At 37.2% G+C, this 20,478-nt stretch overlaps 2 protein-coding genes across 2 annotated transcripts in view; one reads left to right on the top strand and one right to left on the bottom strand.

Moving 5' to 3' along the window:
• The window catches only part of LOC141987759 (RNA exonuclease 1 homolog), a 28,983-nt gene extending 13,489 nt beyond the window's left edge, over nt 1-15,494 (top strand). Inside the window, exons 6-16 of the mRNA XM_074953488.1 lie at nt 233-370; nt 2,441-2,555; nt 2,817-2,879; nt 3,425-3,574; nt 4,278-4,391; nt 5,787-5,860; nt 6,620-6,730; nt 7,249-7,364; nt 8,344-8,482; nt 9,664-9,784; nt 14,887-15,494. Coding sequence (XP_074809589.1) covers nt 233-370; nt 2,441-2,555; nt 2,817-2,879; nt 3,425-3,574; nt 4,278-4,391; nt 5,787-5,860; nt 6,620-6,730; nt 7,249-7,364; nt 8,344-8,482; nt 9,664-9,784; nt 14,887-14,978 — 1,233 coding nt within the window. The 3' untranslated portion in view covers nt 14,979-15,494. The remainder of the gene's footprint in view (nt 1-232; nt 371-2,440; nt 2,556-2,816; nt 2,880-3,424; nt 3,575-4,277; nt 4,392-5,786; nt 5,861-6,619; nt 6,731-7,248; nt 7,365-8,343; nt 8,483-9,663; nt 9,785-14,886) is intronic.
• A 2,368-nt stretch (nt 15,495-17,862) lies between these two features.
• TEK (TEK receptor tyrosine kinase) overlaps nt 17,863-20,478 on the bottom strand; it is an 82,352-nt gene continuing 79,736 nt past the window's right edge. Inside the window, exons 21-23 of the mRNA XM_074952105.1 lie at nt 19,853-19,949; nt 19,138-19,237; nt 17,863-18,957 (exon numbers count right to left, since the gene is read on the bottom strand). Of these exons, the coding sequence (XP_074808206.1) occupies nt 18,883-18,957; nt 19,138-19,237; nt 19,853-19,949 (272 nt within the window). The 3' untranslated portion in view covers nt 17,863-18,882. The remainder of the gene's footprint in view (nt 18,958-19,137; nt 19,238-19,852; nt 19,950-20,478) is intronic.

Raw genomic sequence — 20,478 nt, 5'->3', positions numbered from 1 at the left:
TTGACTATTAGATGATAGCTAGTGCTGGTAACTTTTCCTGAGGGTAACACTGTATTTTATCTAACCCAGCTTTTTGTTTGCTCTTGACTTTTTAAAACTCTTTTAGCTGAAAATTTTTATATATCATTCTGGACTAAATTATTATTTTTTAGTTTGAGTAAAAACTGAATTATTTATATTATTCAGTTCCTTGTTATAACATGTGAACTAAATATTAATTGTACTCTCTAAGGTTTCTAGTCGGAGAAGGCCTTCTATAATTCCAGAATCTGGATCCAAAGTTCCACATGACACAAGACAACGATATGTCAACTTTTTTGTTGAAGAATATTTGAAAGTTTGTAGAACAGTAAATGAAGCTTTTGATAAGGTTTGTATTAGTTATGAAGAGAAGCTTTGAAGATGTACAACACTTTTTAAAAGTTTAAGTAAATGCACACATGTTGTTTGCTATACGTGGTCGGGGGAAAATGTTAAAGAACCTTGAGAAAAGACCCATTAAAATCAAGTATGTGTGTAAGCCATTTGAAAATCTAGTCATTAGCAGACAAACTAGCAATTTACTTGGTTTTTCTCTTCTTCCTTACCCCATCCACTTCTCTCATGTTTGTCCAAGTGTAAAATATACTTTGTTGAAATGCTTGGAAGCTATCATACAGGAAACAGTTCCCTTTTAAAATATGTAGGCATTTACATCTTTTATGAGTGGGACTCCCAGGTGAAGAAATTAATACCTGAATGCCATTCATGTTTGTAGTCACCTGTTTGGCAACAATCCTCACTCAAAAAGCAGCCACAATGGTCCAGGTCATTGATTTCCCTAGATATTCTATTATTCTGCCCACCCCATCCCAAGTAAATACGTTTAAATTTACTCTAGGATGGGCTCATGGGCACTAGCAGCCTGGGCAACATCTTCAGTGTGACCCAAATTTCTTGATTATTGCAAATTTGAGGGCCTTCTGTGAAGCCATTCTGCTAGGGTCCCAGGTAAATGCCTGTAATTCAATTTCTAGTGAAAACACGCATTGTAACATCTTGATGTTGCTCTTAAAAATAAAATAACTTGCTATGTTTCCTTGTTTTCTCCCTTCACGGTATTCCTTTTACAATACTGTATTGTATACCTTGATGTGTATTCTGTCTTTTTCACTATATGTTTTTAAGGTATAATATTTCTTTACTGTTTAAGTATTTCCTCTTCAGTGTCTTCCTAGTATTTGTTCTCTTCAGGTATCCTCATTGTTTTCAGTTGTTCCTTGTTTCTGTGCTTCAAATTCTCCTAATTTCTTTCCTTTATTCTTTAACTGTTTTATTCTTTCATTTTCCTACCCTCAGGGATGGTCTTCACTACAGGGCTATTGATGCTGCTGCAGTCTATGCAGCAGGGGTCAATTTAGCAGGTCTAGTGAAGACCTGCTAAATCAACAGCAGAGCGCTCTCCGGTTGATCCTGGTACTCCACCTCTCCAAGAAGAGTAAGGGAGATCAACCAGAGAGCATCTCCCATGGACGCAGCACAGTGAAGACTCCGGGGTAAGTCGATCTAAGCTACGTTGACTTCAGCTACGTTATTCATATAGCTGGTGTAGCGTAACTTAAGACGACTTACCCTGGTAGTGAAGACAAGCCCATGGTCTCTTACTGATTTCTCCACCCCCCCCCCCCCCCCCGAATTTGCCACATGTAAAACCAAGGAGAGGGGAAGTAGTTGTTGCCTCTGAAGAAAGGAACAAATTTTTGCTGTCAAGTGTTTTCCAAAGCAGAAAGCCAGGTTCACTGCAGCACATTCAGTCTACAAACCTATCTCATTAGCTCTTCTTTCCTCTTCTGTCAAATTGCTTGATGTCGTTCAGCTTCTTCCACTTCTACACCTTTACAGGAGGACGCTTGGGGAAATTTTCCTAGCCCTAAAAATGTTATAGCATCTACTGACTTCTTCTGGGATGCTCTGTGGTATTGCTAATATCTGTCCCCGAGTGTCATAGTCTCCAAAGGAAACCTTGACTATTATTTTTCCTTCTATGCAAGAAAATCTTTAGACTTTTTAGTGTTGTATAATGGTGCTCTTTATATTCTTCAATTTCATCTATTTGCAAGATAAAATTTCAGTAATCCCTATCTATAAATTTATATTTAGGATTTGATTTAAAGTATCACTTTTATTTTCACTCAGAGGTGTGTTCACTTTCAAGGGCCTGACTTAACTTTCCAATTCCTGAAATGGAGTTTTTTCTAAATATTACTTCCAAATATTTATACAACTTATTAAAATATTATTGTATATGATTGATGTAGCACTTAAGTTTCTAGGACACTTCAGCTTGAAATTGTTGTCAGTTCTGACTGCAAAACCGTCTTAGATTCTGACTAACGCAGCTCTGCAAAATTTACAATAAGCTATATGCCCTTAAATTTTTGTCTTACTCTTTTAAATGTAGGCATTGGTAGAAGAAAAAGCAATTTATGATCGTTGTGGCAGTAAAAATATGTATCTGAACATAGCTGTGAACACCCTTAAAAAGCTGAGGGATCAAGGTAGTCTCTCTCCAAATGGTAAGAAATTATGTAGGGGAGCGGGGAGGGAGAAAGGAGTGATGATGTCTGACAGAGATAAAGATCATTCTATTTTGCCTTATTACTGATGATTTTATTTAAATTATTTTGGTGTAAAATGCTTCTAAAAAGCTACCAAGGATATACAATGTTTTTAATTCTTAAAAAATACTTTCACTGTAACTGCCACAGGAAATCTGAAGTTTGAACATGCCATTTAAAAGATTTAAAAATCTGTTCAAAGTGTGTTTCTATTTTTAGGGCAGTCTTGTGGCAGCAGATGTACTAATGCAACTGGATCTAGAAAATTGGAAGAGAAGAATGGTAAAACAATCTGATAGTTCTTACCTAAAATATGTAACTTCCCCCATTTACATATAAACTGGGGCAACTTTTTTCAACATTAAATAAACTTTCATTCAGAGTTTCCTGGTCCTTCTCCTATTGTTAGATTTTTTTTTTTTTTACATATCAGCCCCAAATGCCACCCATGACCAACATACTACCAACTTCTAAAACAGAATGAGGATGCTATTTTTCAAATCACTGATGTTTCAGATTTCTTTTTAAAGACAAGGAAAGAATTGAATTTCTATCTGAAATGAGAATGCAAAACCATAATCTGAAAAGCAACCTTTTGTTAGTGTTAAGTAGTAACTTGTTGGAAGTCATTTTAATATCTTACTCTACGTAGGGTTTTGTGTTTTGTTAGTTTTGGTTGCTGTCAGAGATGTGATCAGGTAAACAAACTGTAAAATGATTGCGTATAACTGAAGCAAAACCTTAAATGTGCATCTAAGATGTCCAATTCATGTTTGTTTTTGAAATTCGTTGTCTTACCTGCCCTAACCAGTCTTAAATGCTGTTAGATTTTACAGGAATTGTTCTCTATAGAATTCTAAAAGATTATGTTCTGACTGAGGAACAATTGCATGAGAGTGGCTACCCACAACCAAATCCTGAAAAACCTGGCAGTGCTATATTAAGTAATGGAATTACAAAAACAGCTGTATCTGATGGTAAGTAAATGAAACCAGAATTTGTAAATGTTTATCTATAACAGTTGATATGGAAACTGAATTTTTTTTCAGACAAAACTTCTTCCTCTTAACTTACCAAAAAAAGTTATCTGGTATATATTGTATTGATATTTGTGTACAATAGTGTTAGGTAACTACTTGGACCCTGATTGTTGCAGTTACAAAATTCTTTAGGTTTTACTCTCAAATAATTCCATTAATTTTAGTAGAACTATTCCCGAGTGAAATTCTTGCCCAGAATTGCGTATTCTGTCCACAGTGCTGAATTAGTAAACCAGAAAGGTTCGAGAGTCTTTGACTTAAGTAGTTGGATTAATAAAAGATACTTCAAGAATTGAATTTGTGAGTTTTTAAAAAAGGCTTTCTTGTTAAGAATAAACTTTTTTTAAATTCTTATAACTGATGCATATATCAGAATTATGCTGCAAGAATTCATATTTATTTTAGTGCTAAAATGTTTTTTTGTCATTAACTTGACCAGCCTTGAAAAACTTGTCATAAAAATGTATTTACTTATCTAGGCAAGTAGTTACTGTGCCTATCACTTACCCTGATGACTGAAAAGGAAGAAAATCTTATATTGTTTCACTTGTCCAGAGTGAGGAAACCTTTTCTAATGGGCAAATAGAATTATTTCAAGGCTGAATTTTAATTAGTCCTTGAACTATCATACTACTTTCAGCTTCCAAGAGAGTATGTTGTAGATGTGGAGAAATATACACCGTTACTGCTTCAGGAAAGCACATTCGTAAAGAAGAATGCAACTACCATTCTGGTAGAGTACTAAGACAAAAAGGTTAGTATAGTTGGTGTTCACTCTTGATGTAAGCCACAATCAAAAATCATGTAAAAACTTTTTAATGGCTAATGTTTCATATTATGATCCTGTTTACAATCTTGAAGTGTGCTTGGATTGGGATGCAGATAAAACTAGAAATATCTGCTGTGCACTGGGGATTGTGGATACCACACAACATATCAAATTTCCAGGTGTAAGAAGCCTGGGTTCTACTGACCTGGACACACCACCATGGAGTCAAGTACAGATGCATTAAAACATGTCTCTTGCTTGAGGAAAGTTTTGTTATAGGTGGAGCTGGTAGTGACCCCTTTATTTAAGTTGTTTTAATACTGTTTGTTTTAAAAGGTCTTTTTCATTTCTTTTGAGAAGCAGTAATACCCTACTGTTTATAACCGGCATTTGAAACTCAGCAGGGAGAAAGCCCTGGAGTCAGGGTAGTGCCTTTTCTTTGCCTCATGAAATTCTTTTCAGGTTTGGCTGAGAAGCTTCTGAAAATCACCATTTCCTTTTAGTCACTTCAGCTGTGGGACTCACCCTTCCCAGACCAGCATATTGCCCCAATGGTTCATTCTTTCCCCCATCAGGGGGCAGCACATGAGGAAGGAGCTCCTGTTTCTTCCTGATATAGAAGTGGGAAGGGCCAGGCCTGGCTCCCCTCAAGGCCCTTTCTGAGATACAGCAGGTGGCCTATTTCCGTCGTATTCTGGTGCCAGCTAATATAAATAATCCTGTAGCTCAATTTGTGCTGCAATGCCCAAGGTTCAGGATTCAAAATCAACTAATGATGCATGATTTGGGGGGGAGGGGAAGGGCTTAGTAGGGTTGCACAAAATATCATTTGTGTTTACATTTTTATTTAAAAAACAAAACACCAACAAATAACAAAAAAAATTAAAGAACATTATCTAGGTTGAAATATCAAGCATGCAAAAGTTAAGAAATGCCAGTATTTAGATCTTGTAATGCATACATTCAAAGGGACAGAATTAAGGCTTCACAAGCAACCTAAGTTTTTGCAGTGTGTCGTAAGTCCTTGTCTTTGCCACATAGAAAAATGTTACTTAATGTAGGTTTTTTTTGTATGTAATAAATATATAATTTAGAATCTAAACTAGAGATGACCATTTACTGAATCTTCTAGCCTCAGCCCAAGAATGACCCTGGGAAGTCTACATGAGTTGAAGAAAATGGGGCGAACTTCTGGCATGGTTAACTTCATTTACTAAAGAAATTTTACATTCACTCAAAGTAGAAAAAGAAATCAAAATTAAACTTTACTTTATTATTTTGTAGTGACCGATGGAAAAGTAAACTGCTTATTCCAAACAAGTACTGATTTGTTTCAGCTGTTTGACTGTTTTTTGATTTTTCCTTTCACTTTTATGGCAGTTCCTGGTGGCTTGGAAACACGGTATAGCTGTTGTGAAGGAGTAGTTGGGTCTCCTGGATGCCAGGTTGCAAAGGTAGGAACATGTTAGCATTGCTTCTCAAATTTTTTCACAGGGGGGATCACATATTAAGAAAGTGTCTCAAGGACCCACTTCCCTTTCCACTCTGACAGCAGGGGATGTGTACTTCTGATCACAAAATAGCCCTGTGGCTATTTTCATGGAAATGTAATAGGAAAGTAATTGTATTGTTTCAGCTATTTCTAATATAAATAGGGTGTTTTTTCCAAAAAGAATAGTGTCTAATTTTGCTTATTTTTATGTGCCCTTCTCCTCAATTCATTTCTTTCTTCAGGGAAAAAAAAAGAGCCAGCACCTTGTGACCAGCCAGTTACCCATGGCCCACCAGTTGTCATAGATCACAGTTTACGAACCACTATCTTTACAGAAATTTAGGTTTCTATACTAAGAGTTAGTAGGTTGAGTGGAGAATGTTAAATAAAAGGCTCTCTTGTTTAACTTTAGTCTGTATCAAAGATAAGTTACACACTCAGCAATTTGAATAACACTTGGTCTACACTTAAAATGTGGGTTGACAGATTTACATTGCCCAGAGGTGTGTGAAATCCACATCTCTGAATGAAATAACTATGCTAACCTAACCCCCCAGTGTAGATGCAGCTAGGTTGATGGAAAAATTTCCCTTGATCTAGCTACGTTTGGATGGGGAGATTTTCACATCAGTGTAGGACCACTATCTATAATATGGGGTTATGCTGGCATAGCAATAAGACACTTACTAATCACATTTTAATGCTAATGGAAACTTCACAGCTCCATGTCCATGATGGCCGAAAGGAAAACCTGGAAGGCTTTGTGAAGACGTTTATCAAATTAACTCCAGCTGATGGAAATCATGGTGTGTTTGCACTCGACTGTGAGATGGTATGGTTAACTTTAGGCTTCTTGAAATATTAGCTCAAACCAAATATTTGTCAGCTACTTTTGAATGTTGCTTCATAGGAAATACTGTGTATAATTCTGTTCTAGGAATAAGAAGTGGTGGAATGGGTTTTCATTAAGATTTAGGCTGAACTGGGTGCATTCTATCTAATGAAGAATACCACCATATTGGAGGCTGTTTAGTATTACCTAAATAAAACTTGACTGCTGTTACGACATCCAGAGACTGCTCATTCCTTAAGGAAAGATAGAGATGGAATCAATATAGAGAAACTTAACTGTTGTGGCAATCTGCGTTTTGCGGGGTTTTTTTTGGTTTTTTTGGAAGGGAAACAAAACTTCTTAAAAGTGTGGCTGCAGGAAAGGGTAGGTATAACTATTATTTGGACCCCACAGTAACTGTGTGGTTCCTTAATGTTACATACCTTGTATAAAGAGCAAAAGGCACAGAGGTGACACACTCTAAATTCTCATTTAACACTTGTTTTGTTTTCTTTTAGTGTTACACAACACAAGGTCTGGAACTTACTAGAGTGACAGTGGTTGATTCCAACCTACAGGTTGCCTATGATACACTTGTTAAACCAGATAATGAAATCATAGACTATAATACTAGGTATGTGTATTTTTAAAAAAAAAACAAAAAAAAAAACCCTATAACATTTGAAGATGATAGTGCTTTAATTCAAACTGTTGATTTTAATGGAAAAAAAACTCAGTTCTGAGAAGTTCAGGATATATTTTCTATATTTACTTTTTTAAAGCTGTTTCTTCTACTTATTGTAGGTAAATTTGGATACAAAACAGTTGGCTACCGGCTTTAAGTTAAACAAAAACCTCTTTTCTACATTATGTAAATTTTTCCCTGTTTTTCCCCAAACGGATAGCTGCATTTTCATGTGACTTTACTTAAAAATCTAGAGATGTTGTTGTTTGTGATCCCTGTCTGAAGCATCACAACTTTTAAATAACAAACTTTAAAATATACTGGAGTAAGATTTGATGAAATGTGACTGCTATTAATGCAGATTCTGTATATGTCCCATGTCCCATCTCCCTGCCTGCCAGTCAGGCAAGAGGCATCCATCCTGGATGCAAAAGTTTTTTGGCTCCAGCCTCCTCAGGATCCTCATGCATTCCGTTCCAAAGTTTTGATTTTGTGCCTTTGCTGAAGTAGCAGCAAATGTCTTAAGGCAAGGCAACCTTTTTAGAGGCTTTTGCTTTTTACCTGCTCTGATTCATGATCAAAGAGGAGGAGGAAGAAGCCCAAAAAATACCCAGTCTGTGGTTCTTGCTTCAATTTCTCTCAATAGTGGGACTTGTGTCCTTGTAGTACCCCAAATCCTCCTTCATTCTAGGCTTATGTGGACAATCTGCAGCCAGCTGTCACAGTATTTTTTCTGAAAGTAGGGCCAAAGCCAGTAACCTCATTATCCTTCACCTATTCTGGAGAGGAGAATAAAAATTGGTCTACTGGGTTCCAAAGCTGGCTAGAGTTAATATGAATGCTACAAAAAGGAGTCCAGAGACTATCTCTTCCCACTGTTCACTTGCTATATTTCTCACTTACTGAAGCTCTTTTAAATCTATCTTAGATTTTCTGGAGTGACAGAAGAGGACTTGAAGAACATTACGTCATCTATTCGGGATGTGCAGGCAATATTGCTAAACTTATTCAGTGCAGATACTATTTTAATTGGACACAGCTTAGAAAATGATTTATTTGCTCTTAAGGTAAAACATTTAAGCATTAGTTCTATGAAATTTCTACAAGACTTTTTTTAAACCTGTGCTGTCATTAACTTTAACTTCAAAGCAGCTGGTCTTCAGGAGAATATCTTTAGAATAGAACTGAACTTATTACAGGATATAATGGTGGCCAGTTAAAATAATGAATTAGGAAATTTAAGATTTTGTCAGATTAATTTGTCAGCATTACACATGCTGTGTTTTATCATTTTTATATAAAATCAGTGATATGAAAGCTATTCATTTCATACTTAGATACAGAATAGAGAGAGACACAACACAAGCAAGAAAACTTCACTGAAAATTTCACTTTTCCTTTTTTTGTGCTTTTAACTATGCAGTTTCACATCACCCTTGCATTATATTTTCCTTCTTATTAAATGGGGGTGGGGGGGAAATCTGCTACTATTTGCCTTTTTAGCATAAACTCTAGTGAATTCGCCAACCGCTTATAATTGCCATAAAACAGTCAGTGCACACTTAAATAATTGAGCATATATTTGTACTGAATCACTGCTGAAGCAAGCATAGTTAAACATAAAACTGCTTGCTGCATGTATTCAGTACCCAGGTTTCTAACAGAATTTATTGCACTGACACTAGTTATTTTTAAACCTGTGAAAGGCACTAGTACTCTATGGAAGATTTCAGCCAAAAGTAAAAAAGAAAAAAGCATTTGGCAATCCTAGTAGGGAGTCATTGCCATTGATTAATAGTCAGAAGCTAAAATTATGAATTTTTTTATACTACATATGAACTCATCAGGGTGCTTTTCATACAGTTTTCTGGCAAGAATAAAAAGTGGTAAATATTTGCTTGTAGCCTAAAAATAGAGTTGATTGTTAATTTGATGTACAGTCAACTAATGTCTAAATCATGTAATATACATAACACTTTGCAGAACATATAGAGACAGCCCCTGCCCTTAAGAATTTATACTCTAATAAGGCCAGATAAAACAGAGAACAGGAATAGCATGAAGAAATCAAGGATGAGACCAGTTTAAGGTTTTAATGAAGGAAATGGGTTATAAGAAGAGTGACAGAGGCAGTGCTTTAACCATGAGATAATTTTTAAGAACAGTTTTATTTTATTAAAGGAAAAATGTAATTGGACTTGTGATCACGGACGTACTTAACATAGACCACTGCAATTTTTTTTAACAGCTGATTCATAACACTGTTGTGGACACAGCAGTGGTGTTTCCTCATCGGCTAGGCTTGCCTCATAAAAGAGCACTTAGAAATCTAATGGCTGATTACCTCAGACGAATTATTCAAGATGATGGTAGGAGCTTATTTTAGTTTCTATATAAACCACTGGTGATTTGCATAATAAAAGGAAAAGTACCAAGCAACAACCTAATCTAATAGTACGGTTGTTGCCCTTTTAAAAACTTGCTAACTTTGTCTTAGATGAAATTGCCTCAGTATTTGCAGTGTTCATTGTAGTATATACATAAAATACTACAAGTGTAGATGTGCAAGTAAAGGCAAAATTTTCACTGTTTAACTTGCCAACTATTACTTTTTTCTTTGTGGAAATGACACTCTTAATTTCACAAATTAAGGTATAGGATCTTGTGTAAGATTGCATTTTACATTGGTTGCACTTTAACATTTCTTCACTTTTGAGGTTCTCTTCTCCATTTTCTCTCCCAGCGGGAATTAACTTTCAAAGTGCAACTTGTGTACCTATGTTTCAACCATTTTCATTTATGCACATGTCAGTTATTTTGGAGGATTACTTTTAGTCCAATTATCAAATGTAACATTCAGTAATTTTTTAGTATTTTTTCTCTCCTAGAGGGAAAAGTTCTAACAGTGACTTCAGTTTTTTAAACAAAATTCTTTATACAAAACCAATGTATGTATCAAATGTATAGAAATATATGAGCAAGGAAATCATGCTATCTACAAGTAGCACTAAAAGGAGGGAAAACCAATTTGAGGGAGTAAAAAAATGTCTGAGAGGCAAAATGGAAAACATAATGGGTTATGGCTGATAAATATTTTACATGCATGTTTTAAACACAGATTCACATATGCTAGCTAGAGACCTGACACACAAGGTTTTTTGTTAGGATACAAAATACCATCCTTAAAATTTCATTGGATTTCAGTTTTAAAATCATAAGTGAATTGCTTAATTGGGCTTAAAAGAAAAATCAGTAAAACTACATACAGTGTACATGTACAATTACTTCTATAGAATAAAATGAGACGTGCTGTACATTATTAGTCATCTGATTGAAAGCACTATTTTAATGAGTTCCCAGGCACACTTTTTTGAGTATTTAAAAAAAAAAAAAATTGAAACTGCCAACAGTACTTCAGATTAGCACTTTTGAATTTAGCTTTTTAACACAGTTCTTCAAATGCTGTCTTGGCTGACAGTTCTCATTTTCAGAGTGCTTCTATTTGCTGTATGGCAGTCCAAATGAATGACACATAAGGGTGCTTGGGGAGGAAAAGGGGCAAAAAGGGAATTCCAAGGAAGAGCAGGCACAACCTTTAAGCTGCAACACTGCGTGGAAGCTGGACTGTATTTCAAATGAGTAGAACCATTAGATGCAAGATTTTTGGTATCCTCTGGAGCCAATAGCCTGCCTACCTTAAAAATAAACCATGAAGGATCTCATTTATCTTAACCTACATTTTTTCCCCCAAGTAATTATGTTTGACTCTGAATCTATATTAATCTGCCATAACAGTTGAGGACAAAGAAAATGGATGTCATTAGGGCTACTAAATGTAAGGCTTATATTTTAGTTTTCCTTTTTTAAAATATAATTACACTCAAACATTTTTGGCTAAACTAATTCGGCCAAAAGTTTTGAACCTGTACAAGTTTTGAACTCTTTTATCTGAATGCATTTGCACTCAAACTCCAGGTCTACGAGGCTCCTAATTTGCAAGTGTCTGTGATCATGTGGTCTAGATGATAAGTTGAAGGCTTCCTTTCAATAAACATTTAGTTTGATGTAAAGGAAAATATTCTCCAAAGATACTCTTGCTCTGTGATCTCACATTCCTTGGCTTCTAAATTCCATACTGCACAAGTTTAAATTATTAAATTGTTAGGCGTAGTTTCCTTGAAACTTAATTTCTGTAGTGCCTACAAAATGTGAATCAATATCTAATATTAATAGGCTTTTTAATAATAGCTAATCAAACAGAAAACGTCCGCACATAATTAGCCAAAGTAATGGCATGATCTTGTTGCTTTTACTTGACTCCTTCCTCATCTGAGTTCCTTCCTATTGTTATGCCCACTCTGTCATGCCCAGTGTTAGATTGTGAGCACTTCAGGGGCAGGGAACATGTCCGAAATGAGGTGTCTAGCACACTTTTGGATACTATAAAACAAGTGGTGGTGTCCAGAGCTAATGTGGAAATGTTCAGTCACATCCTGAACGACTTTCTTCGTAGTCAACAATGTTTGTCTTCCATTTAATAGTTTTAATCAGTCAAATAGTTAAAAGTATTCTGCTTTTGATCTCTCCTAAGCAAATATCTGACAGAAGATGACTTGTCCCTTTTGAACTTCTGTGTTTGAATCTTTTTTCTTGGCTACTGCCTTGTCTTAGAGCTTTGTAATTATAGAGGTACCGTAGCATCTCTACATTAAGGCTGGGTTCAGTTTTTCACTTAAAGCAGAGATTCAGAGAATGCAGAAGTCTCTCTTCCCCAAACTAGCAGGATGCAATCTGTGGGTGATGTTTGAACTTCTGGGAATTTTCAACTTAATTTGTTAAATTAGATTTAAATCAAACTTTTTAAAAATGGAAAGTATTTTCTCCAGTGTTCATTGCGGGGTGTGGTTGGTTTTTTTTTTTTTTTTTTTTTTGTGGGACGAGGAATTCTTTTAGCAAATGGTTGTCTGTCTGTCTTTCCATATAGCTAAACTCATTGCAAACCTTCCTAGAACATAATTTTAAAGAAATGTACATCTATTAAGCTATTATGTAATTTATTAGGTAATTAGCGAAGTGGTGCATTTACAAGGGTTCTTCACTTTCAGATCTCAGTCTCCAAGTTTTTAAGTGTATCAACATCCTGGATAAAGGTAGTTCTGAGTGTTTGAGAATTTCATTAATAGTCAATAAATATGTAATTAAACTGGTAACCAGCAATGCAAACTTATACGAACAAAGGTAGAAAATGGTCAGAACTAAATTCATGAAGTTAAAGCCTCCTGTTTGCTCAAATATTGCTTTCTTATGGAAGAAACTTGCAATATGATGAAGACAACTTTAAGTGTTTTTGTGTAGGATACAAAAGGTCTTTGAAAGGCCTCCATATCATGTTATGACATTGTAATTTGTTTGGAGATGAGACAGTACTTAATACAACATAAAGTAATTACAGAGCAGCTACTTGGTTGTATTTTATTATCTTAACTTGTGCAAATTATAGTTCTTCCAGTGTATCTGAAAAGTACAAGATTCAGGAATCAATACCTCTCTATTGTTCTTCCCTGATTCCTTTGAGTTAATGGAAATTTTGCCACTTCAGTGAGTTAAGCAGGCACTATGCAAAAAGAAACTAGCTCATCTTCTTAAATGGTATGAACTCCTCCTTTTGTTTGTACGCATATCACACTTCCCTGTAGATGTTGTTGTTTTTATATGGTATATGTAATTCTGTTTAAAGCTTGTTTCTAGCCTTTGAACCACCGCTATTTTATATGGTGGCTTATTTTAATAGCTTCTGTGCTAGTTGTTCTGTTGTCTATAAATCTCATGAAACCAAACAGTTCTGTCTGCGTTGGACAACATCCGCCATCAACCACCTTGCCTCATGCTACCAGATGGAAATGCCCACCATTAGCGCAAAGACAAGGAAAAAGAATGGCTGCCTGCAGGTTCTGAAGGACAAATAGGAAATGAGTTCTGCAGGTTTAAATGCTTCAAGGAAGACTGGAAAAGGAATAGATTTTACAGCCTCCTAAACTTTCTGAAATCTTATTGCTAGCCACTGGAGCTTCATTTTTTTTTTCCCCGTTGTTGAAAAATGTTAATGACAAAACAGGCATGAACAACTTTTATTTAAGTCAATAGGAGCTGCAAATGTGTATCTGGAGGGGGAAAAATCTTTTTACCCCAGACCATTCCTCTTAACTTTTATAAACTTCTATTTTTAGATTTGGCTTTAGCTATTTTTGAAGTTCAATTTTCCCAGCAGGACGTTCTATCAGGTGGTCTCACTCCTAAGGCCAGGTGTTGAACTTTTCATTTTGTGTGGGGCAGAGGCAGATGTGTCTAGTTTTACTATAAAAGCAGTGCATTACTATCCTACCTTCCTAGCTAGATGCTTTCATTTTAAAGTAGACTTGCAAAGATATAAATTAACTGAACTGTGCAATGAGTAGCTGAGACAGTCAAGATATAATAGATGCATGTGGATTGTTGAAAGCCAGACTTGATCATTTTTCCAGCGTAGGGTACAGTCCAAACATCTTTCTGTTCTCCTAAAATCATGGATAAGTACAGCTGACAGAAGGTCAGGGAATGCTAACTTCAGTTTAGCTACTCCATATGAGGTAGTTCTACCATTTTTTAGGTTTAAATACTCATTTTTATTGATATTTCACTATCACTGCTGAAGAGTTCATTACTCCTTACATGTTGTTATGGAAGTGCTTTTTGTAAATTCCTGTCATATCAGTCTAAATACTGAATTTCAACTTTGTTACCGGTTTCCTACAAGATATTCAGGTTTGGTCCCTATGTTTGATAGGATGTGTGTGAACAACACAGGAGCCCTAACAAACTGCATATGGAAAAGTATTACATCATTAGTAACAAGCAAACTTACCTTAGAGTATTTTTCAAGGCTGCATACTTAAGACAATTGATCATTCAGTGATTTTTTTTCCCCGTTTCTCCATAAGCAGGGATGCTTTATCTCACAAATGATGGGTAAATAAGTGTCTGACATAGATCATGCCACTAACCTTCTCACCCTCAGTTATTGCCCCTCCAACTTCCCATTCCTGAATTAATTTTACTGCTGTACGCCAGTTACGTAATTCTGGAACGCCACCTTTCATGTGGGATTTTTTTTGTCTTTACTTCTGTTTCTCTTCCCTCCTCTATTTTCTCATGTCACTAAATTGTTTTAAATACAATACCTGTATACACAGTATACTCAGATGTCCCAGGTTCATGTAAATATTATTTGCTATGTTGCTGGTTTTCCATCCTATAGTTCACTAGCCAGTAGTGAAGCCGGGCTCTCTGAATCAGTCAGTTTTAGAATAATTGACTTTTTTGAATGTTGACTATGTTCATTTCCTCTATTGTCTTTTTGTGATGGACACTATCTAATGGAAAAACATTGCTGTTTACTACTTTTTAAATATGAATATGCTTTGTTCCTTCCTAGTTGGTGGCCATGATTCTAGTGAAGATGCTGCTGCTTGTATGGAACTAATGCTTTGGAAAGTAAAGGAGGATACTAAGGGCAGAAAATGGTGATTTTCTTCAAGAACAGAATAATCAACAAGAAGCCACTTCCTTTTCCATAATATTTCAGTATTAACCACTTTTAGTGTGTTGCAGTCAATGGGCATGACCATAAAAACATTACTAATATTGCCAATGCATCAACCCCCCTGTAATTACATTAAGTACACTAAGTTCCACGGGTGCTGTCTGCACATCACACCTGGAAAGTCAGTTTCTCTCCTACATCATCTCCATACTGTCCCTCTCTTCCCCCCCACCAAAGCGTGGTGTAGAAGAAGAATAAAGTGGAGAAATGCTACAATCTTCACACCTGTGCCAGTTTTCCCCAAGAAAAACTAAATGCAGCTAAAACAGAGAGAAGAAGTTAGGCTACACGTAATCTGTACTCTTGTTTATGGAGAAACTAATGATTGATCTTTTATTTTGACCTGTTTTTGTTAACCTTGCTTTGGAAAGGTGTTTGGTAGGGTCTTTTTTTAAATGAAGAACAGTTAAAAAGCAATAAGCTGTGTCAGTTACAATCATCAACCTACAAATTTTTTTTCCAAATTAAAGGTGTTACTGTTTACTGCAAAGGACATGTTGGCCACTTATTTCTCATGAAGCTACAATTTTTTCTTCATAGACCCATATGTGCTTCCATAATCTGATCTGTAATTTATGCTGTAGCACTAGTTACAGATTTTGGGTGTGTTAATGCACAAAATATGAAATTTGGGCAACGTAGGTGGTGTGACTTCTCTTTCTTGGTAGAGAACAGAGGATGGAGTGCATTGAAATCCTTCCAGTATTATAGCTCAAACTGGATACCTGTGTCCTGTAGAGTGCAATTTCACTTATGCATTCTCCTGTTAAAGATTAATGAAATAATGGAAAGGAAAAAATGACACCAAACCTGTAGGCACTAGGGCAGGGACAATGGGGTAAACAACTCTATTCCAAATCAGTAGCAGGTTAAGTGCCTGCTAGAAATAACCATGTGGTAGAATGTTATGCCACACTATGCCATGACAAATGATTCTTTGCACAAAGTACGCTTAGCTAAACTGGAAAACAGGGAGGTTGCCTGTAGAAGAGCCCAATTTCATTACTCCCCTTTTAACAATGCATCATTTCCTCACATAGATTGTATTACAAGTTAAGCTTGTAAAGTGGGAGACCTATACTACTTCCAATATGTAGGTTTTTTCAAATAGAGACATTGCATGACTTGGAATGGGTGCGTGCCACACCTAAAAGAAACTTATTCCTCACCTCTGAAAAGGCCACAGCTAGCACTACTCAGCCTTTTGTTGACAAAGACATAGGTGCCAAAAATCTTTCTATCACAGCAAAGTGGTACAAAACTTTCTCTAAAAGTGACCTGACAGAGGGCTGTATCTAAAAACTTTGCTCGTGGGTGTGTTGTTTGAGGAGAGGGAGACTGGGGGAGGGGGAGGGGGAGGGGAGTTGTTGGTTTTTTTTAATTGGTGGCTGTGTGAGCTGTCCAAAGGGCATGAAATGTTTAATCCAAACTTCTCTGCCCCAGGAAGAAGACTGAATACACATAGGGTTGGTAACAATCAGGAGGTAATATACACATAGCTCTGAAATTTGTCTTGTCCATGTAATTGTGTTTGTTCAGAGCTATGGCTGTGTGTTCACATAAACACAGTTTGTTTTAACAGGCAGCCTGTGGAATGATGTAGCTAGCATACCATCAAATGGGGGTAGTTACAAATGCAGTCCCCCTTAGTGTCCCCATTCTGGAATAAAGTACCTCTTTAGGGTCTTGGGGGCCATGCTCACGCCAGCACCAGGACTGTAGTGCTAGTGTCCTTTGCAGAACTGGCGGGAGGGAGGGCTCAAAGCATTAGTGTAACCTGGATTTGTGCAGGAAATGGCCCACCTTGATTATCATACACATTGTGAAGAGAGTGGTCACTTTGGATGGGCTATTACCAGCAGGAGAGTGAGTTTGGGGGGGGGGGTGAGAAAACCTGGATTTGTGCTGGAAATGGCCCAACTTGATGCTCACTTTAGATAAGCTATTACCAGCAGGAGAGTGGGGTGGGAGGAGGTATTGTTTCATGGTCTCTGTGTGTATATAATGTCTTCTGCAGCTTCCACAGTATGCATCCGATGAAGTGAGCTGTAGCTCACGAAAGCTCATGCTCAAATAAATTGGTTAGTCTCTAAGGTGCCACAAGTACTCCTTTTCTTTTTGCGAATACAGACTAACATGGCTGTTACTCTGAAACATGTCACTTTAAAGTCTCTTCCCCCAACCCCCATAGGTTTCATATAGTTGTCCTTGATATATCTGGGAGCATGAGACTCTGTCTAGGTTTCGCATTTTGAAAAAGTAAATGGATCCCCGCACAACCAATTGCAAATTTGGGCTCCAAAAATGTGAGCTGTAAATGGCTTGTGAAGACACATCTGTGTGATGCTAACTGGTGTGCAGTGTAACCCTGATGGAGGGGTATTGGGCTGTTACAATGTGTCTAAACAGCTTCAACATTCTGCAGCAATTATTTTTAAAATTATTACAGCTTTGACATTATACAAATTTATCAGCACTTTAGGCAGACTGTGTCCAATAGCTGGCTCATTTGCTGTCTCTGTGGGGGATGGATGGTGAGGAGGGGATGCGATGAGGGGCAGGGACCTGTTGGGGAGTGGCTGAAGATTCACCCAGCAGTTGCGAGGAGCCACCATGGCCCAGGCATCCTATTCTTCCTGCCCCCCATGGGCTGAGAGCGAATTAAAAATCTTCATCTGATAGCAAGAGTCCGGATTCAGTTCTCAGACACACTAATGCAGAAGGCCATTATACTGAAATGTAAAAATATTTCCTGCCCTCTTGACCATCATGTACATTCGCTGAATGATGTGTAGGAGTTGAGAACCTTTTAATAATGCCGCTGAAGAAAAATATTTTAAAGGCTTTTAGTACATTATTTGTTAAAGGCCACACAGTAAACTACAGCCAGGCACACAAGGCATAGGGTGGTCACAAGCAAGTAAGTGAACCTTGCCTGTTTATAATTAACTAATGATCCATACTTAGTCAGTGTATTATTAGACAAATACAAAATGAAAAAATTGCACTTGTAGCCAAACTGACCTTTTAGAAATGTGTTTTACAATATGTAATACATTTATGAATGCCCAGTCTTTGTGATAAACGCCCTGTGGCTTTCTAAAATAACACCACTCTCTAATATATATATTGTCAAGATAAACATTGATATTTAATACAGAAATTGGCTATTAAACTGAATGACAAAAACCAAACAGCAGTTGCTTGTATAAATACATGAAAGGATGGGGGAGTTGCTTTACCAAGTGTGAGGTCAGTCTATCGAGATAAATCAATTAACAGTAGGATACCAAGGGAGGAAAAATAACTTCTGAAGTGATAAGAGAGTGGCCTAGACAGTTGACAAGAAGGTGAGAGTAACAGTAGGGAGACATTACTATTGGGGAAGTTAAGTTTACGTTTAGTAAAGACTGCCCTCACACTTGGTAAAGTAACCCCCCATCCTTTCATGTATTTATACCTGCTCCTGTATTTTCACTCCATGCATCTGATGAAGTGGGTTCTAGCCCACGAAAGCTTATGCCCAAATAAATTTGTTAGTCTTTAAGGAGCCACGAGGACTCCTCGTTGTTTTTGCTGGTACAGACTAACACGGCTACTACTCTGAAACCTTAGAATTGATGACTTTAGCCCATTCTTACTCAAAACAGTATATACATTCCTACAGTCTATGGAGGCAGCACTTACTGTAAGATATACACAATGCTATCTGTAGTTCAACAATATTTTACAAAGAGCTATACACAGCACATCCCATTCTGTGCCCCAGAAGGCTGAGTTTTTGGTTTGTTTAATAGTTATTCAATATATGAAGATTTTTTTTCTGTCTTAAGCAGCTTCTTCAGCAGAGCAGTCAATGCCTGCATAGGTAAACTTCTCATACAGCGTGGTATTCACATATGTCTGAAAGAAGAAGAGAGGTTGAAGTAGGTGATGCATGTTTTTCCTCAAGCACACTAAGCTGTGCCCTAATTATTTTGGGGATATAGAGCTCACTACTTGTGTTTACAGTACCCCCAATGAACTTGACACACATGCCATGGAAAGATTTAGCCTTTGGACTTTAAGCTAGCACAGCCTTACCTTTCGTTCCTCTAACATCCTGTTCAGTGACACCAGGATCTGAGCGAATGATGGCCTTTCATACGGTTTCTCCCGCCAACACTGTCTCATTAGGTCATACCTTTAAAAATCAGACACAACCCGATGAGGACTTGGCAGCATGTCGCTGACCACAAGGCCTGCAGATTCCATCTTAAAACCATGGCAAGCAGCCCCAGTTTAAGGCTGGAATTTGCAGACAGACAGCAGTGCTTCACCACCTGAGCCTCTCATTAGGCATTCCCAGCCTCCCGCATAGGACTTGGCTTTACTGCATGGCACACAGCCACATGTATGAACTCTTCCACGGTTTCCTCCAGCGTGGTGGTAATTGGACTGGTGTTGCCCAGACCTGTTAAGGTAGCAAACCCATTTCAATTCAAACATGCTTTGTTTTACTTTTTCAACTGCCATATTTGGGCTTAAATTGCCCATGCTTGGCCTTCTTGAAGGTGATTTTTTTTGTGTGGAACGTTGCGGTGGTTTTCAAAACGGCAGCCACCCAGCCTGTGCAAAGTATAGCACCTTTGGAGGCAAATTGCCATTCTGCAACCAACAGTGCATTCAGGCCTCATACAGCTATATTATTGAATATTTACAAAATCACACATTTGCTGAATCATGGCTTCCCTGAAAACTGCCATTTTCACAGTAAACAATGGAAATAAAATAATAATTAATGAACTTGTTTGCTTACACCTCATCATCGCAGTTGAGAGGCTTTTCCAGTCTGTACCCTTGTGGCAATTTCTCATAGAGTTCTGCACATGTCATTCCACAGTACGGTGTCCCACCTAAAACACAAGATTTTAACACGGGCTTAAGCAAATTTTTCTGGTGCTATCACAAATAAGGATAACCGCGCTCAGCACAAGAGCCACAGGATGGCTCAGCAATAAAATATTTGATGAAGGCAAGTTAAAGATGAAGGAAGATTGTACTGAGTAACTGTATTTGATAATAATAATTTTAGTCATTATTTATGCTGTGCTAAAACCATGCACAGTGTTTTTATAAAGTAAAAGGCAAACGGGCCAGATCCTCAGCTGGTGTAAACTGGCTCAGTTCCATTGATAATGTGTCTTCCCACATTCTTCCAGCCAGTGGCCTGATTCTGATCTCACTTACACTGCCTTCCATAGCGTTATCCCTGTTTTACACTGCTGTAAGTAAGATCAGACTTAGGCCCCATGTGACCAGTGGTAGTGTTTGCAGGATCAGGCTCTAAGTTATATTTGGAGACAAATTGAAAAACTCTTAGAGCTAGGTACACAAAGAAATTTAGGCCTGGTGACATTGACTATAGATACCTAGAAAATCACT

This window comes from Natator depressus, chromosome 5 (assembly GCF_965152275.1).
Source record: "Natator depressus isolate rNatDep1 chromosome 5, rNatDep2.hap1, whole genome shotgun sequence".
Lineage (NCBI taxonomy): Eukaryota > Metazoa > Chordata > Testudines > Cheloniidae > Natator > Natator depressus.
Note: the sequence above shows the minus strand (reverse complement) of the source record. Positions and strands in the feature narration are given on the sequence as shown.